The 9,934-nt window shown below is 42.2% G+C and overlaps 1 protein-coding gene across 1 annotated transcript in view; it reads right to left on the bottom strand.

Annotated features, from left to right (window-relative positions):
* Positions 1-275: 275 nt before the first annotated feature.
* Positions 276-9,934, bottom strand: part of rnf17 (ring finger protein 17) — a 32,141-nt gene continuing 22,482 nt past the window's right edge. The window contains exons 25-37 of the mRNA XM_071923728.2: positions 9,547-9,668; positions 8,679-8,892; positions 8,348-8,459; positions 7,459-7,622; positions 7,134-7,253; positions 6,555-6,635; positions 5,757-5,882; positions 5,141-5,197; positions 4,287-4,397; positions 2,806-2,929; positions 2,383-2,518; positions 1,629-1,815; positions 276-389 (exon numbers count right to left, since the gene is read on the bottom strand). Coding sequence (XP_071779829.2) covers positions 276-389; positions 1,629-1,815; positions 2,383-2,518; positions 2,806-2,929; positions 4,287-4,397; positions 5,141-5,197; positions 5,757-5,882; positions 6,555-6,635; positions 7,134-7,253; positions 7,459-7,622; positions 8,348-8,459; positions 8,679-8,892; positions 9,547-9,668 — 1,668 coding nt within the window. The remainder of the gene's footprint in view (positions 390-1,628; positions 1,816-2,382; positions 2,519-2,805; positions 2,930-4,286; positions 4,398-5,140; positions 5,198-5,756; positions 5,883-6,554; positions 6,636-7,133; positions 7,254-7,458; positions 7,623-8,347; positions 8,460-8,678; positions 8,893-9,546; positions 9,669-9,934) is intronic.

The raw sequence follows: 9,934 nt of genomic DNA, 5'->3' as shown, positions 1-9,934 counted from the left end.
GGAGAGGCAGATGAAGTAATGCAGACAGATTCAGATAAACAGCCACAGGAGACACGTCACATAACACATAACACTTTCAAGTGACAAAGTGTGAACATACAGCGATGATGTGAGCTCATAAAATCTGATCTCAAGAGCCAAATTTCAAAAGACGAGTGTAGCCGTAGCCTCTGTCAGAGATAACTGAACTTAAAGTGACTGCTGTTTTTTTTTTTTTTTTAAGTTTAAAACGTACACATTTAAAAGAACGTGGAACACCTGCAGCGTGTGGCGTGTCAGTCGAGGTCGAGGTCGAGGTCGAGGTCGGCCAGGCCGCTGCTCACCAGAGGAAGATGGACCAGCTCTCCTCCCTCGTTGTACAGCAGCACCGTCAGCTCCGGCTGCCTGGACTGCAGGACAGGGACAATTTAAGCTGCAATGAGCGAAATCTTTCGACCACTAGAGGGCGACAGAAACCACAACACATTTGTAAATAACACACAGCCACTGCACTACAGAGGCCTATGAAGGATAAACTCTAATAGCTAAGCTAACCGTACCAGCTGAGAAGTGCCACCGGTTACCAGTCTCACTTTGACAGATCTTTCACAGGTCACCTGTCCCACAATGACAAGTGAAGAGGCAGGTGGCAAGTTTACTAGTTTAACAAGTTTACTAGCTTAACAAGTTTACTGTTTTAACAAGTTTACTAGCTTAACAAGTTTACTGTTTTAACAAGTTTACTAGCTTAACAAGTTTACTAGCTTAACAAGTTTACTAGCTTAACAAGTTTACTGTTTTAACAAGTTTACTAGTTTAACAAGTTTACTAGCTTAACAAGTTTACTGTTTTAACAAGTTTACTAGCTTAACAAGTTTACTAGCTTAACAAGTTTACTGTTTTAACAAGTTTACTAGCTTAACATGTTTACTAGCTTAACAAGTTTACTGTTTTAACAAGTTTACTAGCTAAACAAGTTTACTGTTTTAACAAGTTTACTAGCTAAACAAGTTTACTGTTTTAACAAGTTTACTAGCTTAACAAGTTTACTAGCTTAACAAGTTTACTAGCTTAACAAGTTTACTAGTTTAACAAGTTTACTGTTTTAACAAGTTTACTAGCTTAACAAGTTTACTAGCTTAACAAGTTTACTGTTTTAACAAGTTTACTAGCTTAACAAGTTTACTAGCTTAACAAGTTTACTGTTTTAACAAGTTTACTAGCTTAACAAGTTTACTAGTTTAACAAGTTTACTCGCTCGCTTCATCGATTCTGCCATTATGAGAATTTTTACAGGGATGGGAGGGGGAGAGCGCCGCTTTCAAACAGCGAGGGAGGAGACAAGCTAGTTTTAAAACAAAGAAAAGCTGCTCAATGGAGCGGGAGGAGCTTCGTTCAGGAGCCGAATTTGACAACAAGCTTTAGAAAAGAGGAGAAAACAGCAACATGGCTGCTGCTGTGTGGATGTTGGTTTATATCATTATGTCTCAGTGAAATCTCCACATAACACACATTAGTTTCAGGATTGGTTATAGGGTCTGATATCACTTATTGCAGCTTTAAATTAATCATTCAACAGGCGTAGCTAAGATGTTTCCGTTAGTGCTGTTAAACAGTCTGAGTGTGTGTGTGTGTGTGTGTGTCCGCACCACGACCGAGGCGGTGATGTGTGTGTGCAGCAGGTCGATCATGTCCAGCGCAGCCTTGGTGCTCCACTTGGGGCTGTAGGGCAGCACCTCTCTCTCCAGGCCCACGCTGGGAGCCTTGAAGCCGGCGACCCGAACCTTCAGCGCCTGCACCGGGAACCGCAGCAGCTCCGCCGGCATCCCGCGCAGCCTGACACACACACACACACACACACACACACACACACACACACACACACACACACAGCTACCATCACACTTTTAACACGTTTAACAAATTTTAACACTACTTGGAATTAAAGGAGTCCCCATATTTCGCTTTTTAAAAAATATTTATCACCATTTTTACCTATATTCACAACAATTAACAAATACAAAAAATATACAAATAGTCCACAAATACCAGCAATATCGATAGAATAATCTTTTTTCAACAACCACTTCTCCATTCTTCATCTCATAGTAGTTCTCTTACATCTCAACAAAATCAAACAAAATCAACCAATGGATTTTCCCTTTCCATCCGTGTGTGTGTGTGTGTGTGTGTCTCTCTCTCTCTCTCATTACAGAACTTCAAAACATAAATCTCAAGTTTTAAACAAATTTCCAAGTCTGCATGAGTGTCAGTTTGCACACATTTATTAACTTATTCTTTTACTTCTCAACTTCTTCAACCAATTTTCGCTTTCCACAAGACAACTCTCCATTGTGTGTGTGTGTGTGTGTGTGTGTGTGTGTGTGTGTGAGGGCTTCCTACTTGCTGGTGGGCAGCGTGTCATCGGAGCCGAAGTCGACGTGTTTGACCAGCATCATGACGGGGTCGGTGCTGATGAAGTTCATCAGCTTGGCCCGGTAGTATTTCCCATCGCTGTACTCTGCCAGGCAGGGAGCGCCTGCACACAGACAGGTTGTAGTAGTAGTAGTATTAGTATTAGTATTAGTATTAGTAGTAGTAGCTATAGGCCTGTGCCCATATGAACATTTCATAGTACGATTATCTCGACCAAAATTATCTCGATATACAATATTATCTTGATGGTTTTTACAAACATTAAAACTTTAAAAACAGTACTGTAATGTGTTTCAATGACTTAAAAACGAATTTATCATATCAATCACAAGACTTTTTCTTAAAGGTCTTAAGTGAAGTGATGTAAAGGATCCTGTGTGCTTGGTTTACCAGGAGGGAAGCTGGTGAGCCACGGCAGACTGTCCACATCCTGGTTGATTCTGGCCAGAGCCTCGTCCAGACTCTCTGCATCCACCTTCACATCAGCAGGCTCCTCCACAGGCCACAGGAACAGCTGCCACACACACACACACACACACACACACACACACAGATGTGGGTCTCCACTCGACAAAAGCACAAGTATTTTACTGACACCTCTGGTACCTGAATCAAGAGTTTAGTATACACGAGTACAGCTTAATAAATGTTTACATGGTGCTCTTCTTAGTACCTGTAAGTAAGTCTGATAATGTAAATAGCCAATCATTTGTCGATTGTGATATTTGAATTTGTCGTTTGTCCGCTCTCTCCTTTCTCTGTGGAACGCACAAACTGTTATAAAATAATACAAAGTCTAAGCAATGTAAACAAAACATACTGCACTGAAACAGTGAAGTGAAATGTAAGCAGATGGTAAGTTTTATGTCTGTTTTCAAGTTTTGTGTGGAGCCCAGGAAGATCATCACACACCTGGACCCCTCTTGAACTAACCTATCTTCTTCCCCTTCTTTAAGAAATAAAAATAAAAATAAAAAAACAAATTTCAAATGCTACTTATTCCTATTAAAAGGCCTAGCTGATGAAGACTGTGATGATAAAATGTACTTATTGTAAGTCGCTTTGGACAAAAGCGTCTGCTAAATGACATAATGTAATGTAATGTAATGTAATCATGAACAGCGAATGGGGATCCTAATAATAAACAAATATTAAACAGTAAACAATGCACATTCTACATACAGTATATGCTCTTTGCACTGGACTGTCAATTGTAAACTACAAACATCTGTAAATCTGTCAGTAATCATGACGAGAATCCAGCTTAGTCAGAAGAGACTCTTCATTAGCATCTGCAAAACACAACTTCTTTAATATCTTTTTAATTATTTATATCCTTTATTACCTTTTTGTTTACATCCTTAAGTGTCTTTTACACCTCTATCCTTTACTGCTGCAATCACCCCATTTCCCCTCAGGGATTAAGTTCATCTCATTTTAGACAATGATATCTCTACGGTTAGCTGGTTAGCAAAGCCTATAGACCAGTGGTTCTCAACTTGGGGTCCGGGGACCACCAGGGGCCCTTGAGGGGGTTCCAGGGGGTCCCCAGCAGGTTTATGAATTGTTAAACTTCAGCATTATTTCATTTACAAGAAGTTAACACAATTAGAGAATGTATAAGAATGACTGTTTTGATCATATTTTCTCTGTTATCTCTCTGCCTACAATACAGATAGTCATGGGATTCTGGACAAAACCATATCTGACAATAAAAATATTCTCAGATTTGGGTCCGAGAGACAAAATCTCATCAAATGTGGGTCTGTGGCTCTAATGTGGACTAAATTAGGAGTTCTTGATATGAAAAAGGTTGAGAATCACTGCTCTGGACTGTAAATCAGCAGGTTTTCTCTGTGGTGAGTGTTTACCTCGTTGGGGGTCCAGAGGTGTTTGACTCTGACCTGGAACCGCTGTCCCTCCTGTGGCAGCTCTGGGTAGGTGAAGGGCCCGAGCACCGGCTCCTCTGGGCTCTTCAGACCCTGCAGACAAAGCAGCAGCAGCAGCATTCAGAGCATTTTACAGTCAAACGTAACGTAAACGTAATGTAAAGCGCGAATGTAAACAATGTGGCGGTGCTTACATTTACGTTTTTCTTATACTTCTGCATTGATGTGCGTGTAGCATGTTGTTGAAATGCCGTACACAGGGATGCAGTGTTTAAAAAAAAATCATATCACAGCAAAAGAAGGAGGATTCAAAGCTGTGTGTGTGGTGTCATGCACCAAAAACACTCTCAATCCATTTCTCCACGTTCATTTTCCAGCATCTCTCTGAGCCTTACCAAGAACAGGCCGTTTCTGTCGCCGTGTCTTTAAGGCTCATTAATATTAATGACCCCTCTGTTCCGATTGGCTAACCGTTTCGAGAGTGAAACGTGAGACGCCGCGGCCCGGCGGCTACAGGTAGGGAAAACTCTCCGGTAATAAACAATGACGACCGCTCGACCGCTTTGAAAAAAACACTTTGTTAGTCTATTATTTCTTACAGAAATGATAATGAGCGAACCTTTGTGACGCCACAAAGTTACGGAAGTCCAAACGGCTCGTTTAGAGGCTCGCTTTTCTAATATGGATTGTGTGGATTTAGTTGGCGACCATGCGTTTTGATACTTTCACCATGTTTAGATAGACCATCCAACTCCTTTATCATCACAGAGGCAAGGGGAGTCCTGCTTTACATGATATGGGACCTTTAAAGGATACGGGACGCTCCTCTCTCTTACCTCAGTGTCGATGTCCCGGTCATCCAGGTAGGCGACAGGAGACGTCATTATGTTTCCCTGCAGAGAGACACACATGTTGCTGCTGCTTCATCTGAAACTTACACAGCTTCTGACCGTCTTCATCTGCTTTTCCACATATCTAAAATACTCATATTGGTTTCATTTTCTCTGGACAGTTGCACTGACATGAGCAAAAATGTAGCTCTGCTTCAAAATAATGTCTAGCATTGGAGTCAAGCTTTATTGTCAAGTAAATTTACATAGAATACTAAAACATACCAAGAAACGCTATATACTATCCACTTCTGTACTACCAATCCTTTCCAATCCCAAAACTTTGAAGACATTTTTCTCAGTCTCATTACTCTGAACAAAAAACTGACAAAACACTCCTGTCCCGGTTATGTAAGAAGGCAGAAAGTGCTGAATTATGGGTACGTTTTGGGTAAGTATGGGAACGTTTTTAAGTTTTGTATCATGTTTTTTCATGCTTTTATCTTGTTTCTTGTGCCTTTGTCCTTTTATTTATTTGTCATTCCTTGTTCTTTTTAGTCTGACTCTGACAGACCCACACCATCTCTCTCTCTCTCTCTCACACACACACACACACACACACCTGCTGTGCTAAGGCGGAGGAGCCGTCCATGGAGGCGTGCTGGTGGTGACACAGGATCCTGCTGAGCGCCATCCCATCCAGGGAGATGTGGACGGTCAGACAGTCCCGCGGCTCTGTCGGCAGCTCCTGAACATGAAGAGGTTCATGCCAAAATACACACACACACACACACACACACACATCCACCGTGTGAAACATGTGACACCTGCTCTGACAGAGTGCAGCTGTATGAGAGTAAAACTCATTTAAAAATCAAGTTGTTTCTGAAAATGTTGAGCAGTAACCATCAGGCAAGATCATTTTTTTCATTACAAACTGGAAACTTCGCATTTTGGCATCAAACTGTTCACATAGTAATACTTTCATTAACAAAAAACAGATACATACATACATTGTTATAGACTTACTTTCACGTAATGTTATGTAATGTGATTTTGCCCGCCTCTTGTTTTCTTATGTTTTTAATTTTAACTGCTTTTTTGTTTGAATCTATTTCCTAACATTCATCTCCTTTCTTACAACTGTTCCTCTTTTTTTATGCACTTTGTAAACTCTGCTTTTAGAGAGGTGTATAAATCCAGCTTGTCGTTATTATTATTAATCCAACAGCCACTTTGGAAAGGCTCAGAGCTCCTTTTATATTCTGATTATTCTATTTGGCTGGTGAAACAGTGACAGTAGCTGGTGACTTTCTGAATGAATGGCCGGTGGACAGAGCAGTGAGTATTAAGTACCATACATCTCTGCACTGTGACAGTACTGCTGTACGTGAGTGTGAAGTTTCCATGTTAACTTTACCGTGACCTGCACGTCCACACAGCGGTTCAGCAGCAGCTCCTTCAGCAGAGCCACCGCATCCTGCTGCCACTGTCTGCCAACCTGGGGGGAAAAGAAAAAGGGATTTATTCAAAATGAACAACTGAGAAACAAGAGTTTACTATGAATCCAGGAAAACACCGACAGAGAGAGAGAGACACGCAGATATAAAGATAAACAGATACAGACAGGCAGACAAATATAAACACACAAAAAATAAATAAAATAAAGTAATGGCATTCAAGTTTGTCACTAAAATCCTGTGCAGCTGTGGCTCTAGACAGGGTATCTGCAGGTTTCAGAAAGCCAAATTTAAAACTTTTTAAGGCCTTTTTAAAATTCTACCACGAATTAGATTTACGACCAATTAAAAAACAAAATAAAGAAACAAAGCTGGCAACAACCAGCCATTTCCAACTGAACATAACTGTATATAAGATTATTTTAATACTCGATAAGTCCTTAAATTTAGCTTATTTATTTTGAGACTTTTTAAAAAGGACCTGTGTATACCCTGACACACACACACACACACACACAAACACACTCTCTCTCTCTTACAGGGTTGACTCCATGCAGCTGGCAGGGCATACAGAGCTGAGGAACGTCTTCACACAGCAGCATGGGGTAGACATGAACCACCGGGATGTTCTCCACCAGGCCGTAGTCCACGTAACGGACCTGGTCACACACACACACACACACACACACACACACACACACACACACAGAAGCCCATACAGACACATTAATATACCTGCAACATTCTATTCCATAGCTTTCTTGGAGTCATCTATTCTAAGTGGTTGAAACTGACAAGGAAAACTCAACATGTGGTAAAACTCTGGTGTGTGTGTGTGTGTGTGTGTGTGTGTGTGTTCCTGACCTTGACCTGCCCCCCCAGGGCCTCCAGCAGCTGTCCTCGGTACCACAGCATGTCCGGTCCGATGACGGCGCAGCCCAGCACCGACTTCCAGGTGTAGGGCTTCTGTCTGGGCAGCGTCTTCATGCTCTGCTGGATCCGCTCCCTCAGCTGCTCCAGCTGACACTCTGACACACACACACACACACACACACACACGCACACACACACAGGCTTTAGGTTCATTTCCCCTGATTTCAGTATCGACTACTGCGACTGACAAACCACAAGAGAGGCATCGATGCACCAGCAGACCATCGGTATCAGTCTGATATTTGGCTGATTGTGGAAGTGGCGTTTGTGTTTTTCTGGGAGAGCGTGTCACTTAACACAACTGTCAAATTAGCATAAGAATAAAATATGGTCTTTCGTTTTAAAACCTCTTCATTATCTTAAGATTGGCCTGTCTGAAAAGAGAATCCACCTGCATTTGTACTAAGATTATTTTGTTTCTTTCTTCTCTTTTTCTTTTCCCCACAAAGTATAGGCTCTTTAGAACTGTTTAATTTGCATTTTTGACTATTTGACTATATTTATGCTTTTTCAGTTGGAGGAAAAATGTCAAAGGAAAGACGTATTTGATTGAAATCCTCTGACAAAGTATATATATATATGAAAGATTCTTACAAAAATGCATATCGGTATTGGCCAATATGGGTGGGAAAATATCTGATATCGGTATCTGCCTCAAAAAAACATATCACTGCCCCCTAAGAGACTGTTTGTCCGTCAAAGGGAAATCTGGTGTTTTGCAGAAATCCACATGTATCCCAATTCATATCGCAATCTTAATATTCACAAAAAATCAGTGAGTCCCAGGGTAATGTGTGTGTGAGCGGTGCTGGACGTGAACCTGCGTGGTGCGTCCTGGCGTAAATGACGCCGTCCTCTCCGATGGCAGAGACGCTCATCTGGATGTGACCGTGGCAGGGAAGCTCTGGAGGGTGGTACAGCTGAGTCTTCACCTGCACACACACACACACACACACACACACACACACACACAATACAACCAGAACGATAGATAAAAATAGTTTTGACAGCATTTCTCCATGGCTGTTGCTTTGGGAATGGTGATTCTACACATTGCATACTATTACTCACATATACTTTTCCTGCCCAGTCTGTTTGCGTTTGTGTGTGAGTGTGTGTGTGTGTGTGTGTGTGTGTGTGTGTGTCCTCACCTTCTCGGCGGACACATGGGTGCGGGGGGCCGGTTTGGGAGGAGTGGAGGTAGGGGTGGAGTTGGAGGTGGGTGAGAAGGGGAATGGAATAAGAGCAGGGCGAGCTGGAGTAGAGGGAGGGGAGCGCTTGCTGTCCGTGTCGGGGCCGCCCGGCTGCTTCTCGCCGACTGGAGGCTCTGAGGCGGTTTCCTCTGGTTTTGGCACGACAGCCTCTCTGGAAGAAAACACAGGCAGGCGAATGGAAACACACAGAACAAAGAAAGAGGAGGACTTTTACCTTTTTGAAGTTCCTCCTTTTTTTTAACAGCTTCAGCAGTGGAAGTCTGTAAAATCTGCAATGAAGCCTCACCCTGCCTTAAAGAGCTTTTAACTCTAAAATAATTTCATTAGTCTGGTTTCAGTGGAGAGTTTTAGGGTCCCATGAAGGTCTAAATGCTGTTTCAGAGGCTTTTCCACCAGGACAAGAAGACAATTCTGGAGGAAACGCTGAATACTTGTAATGTTTTGGATTTTTTTTTGGCATGAAAAGTGTCAAATTTAAAAGACATAAAAAACTGGCACAAAATATCGGCTGTTGGTAGCTTCAATACAAAATTATGAGTATCAGCCCTCAAAAATCCATATCAGTCAAACCTTAGCTGCCACACATCTAGAAAAAAAGAATGAAATTATAGATAGGCAGACAGACAGACAGATAAAACAGCCAAATAAAAATATGGTTGTATCTCTGCATTTTTGAATTCAGTTGGAGCTGCTGGTGTGAGGTCTAATAGAAAGAAAGAAGGAGAGAAATGGGGAGAAGAGAAAAATGAAGTCCTTTGAATACCTTTAAATCATATATTGATAATATTCACACACACACACACACCTTGGCTTCCTCTCCCGCAGGGCGAGGCCCTCGCTGACCAGGGAGTCTGCAAAGCTGACAAACTGTCCCACCTGGTTGGAGCAGGACAGAACGACGGGGACGGGACGCTCATCTGTCAACTCCTGGACAGAGACAGATGGCCAACTGGTCATTACAGGAGAGGAGAGGAGAGGAGAGAAGAAGAGAGGAGAGGAGAGGAGAGAAGAGGAGAGAAGAGAAGGACATATGAGGAGAGGAGAGAAGAAGAAGTGACAGGAGAGGAGAGAGAAGGAGAATTGACAGGAGAAGAGAAGAGAAGATAGGAGTGGAGAGAAGGAGAGTAGATAGGAGAGTTGACAGGAGAGAAGATAGGAGAAGAGACAGGAGAGGAAAGGAGATAGGAGAGGAG

Source organism: Centroberyx gerrardi, chromosome 10, assembly GCF_048128805.1.
Source record: "Centroberyx gerrardi isolate f3 chromosome 10, fCenGer3.hap1.cur.20231027, whole genome shotgun sequence".
NCBI classification, from domain to species: domain Eukaryota; kingdom Metazoa; phylum Chordata; class Actinopteri; order Beryciformes; family Berycidae; genus Centroberyx; species Centroberyx gerrardi.
This window is presented reverse-complemented; position numbering and strand designations above follow the sequence as displayed.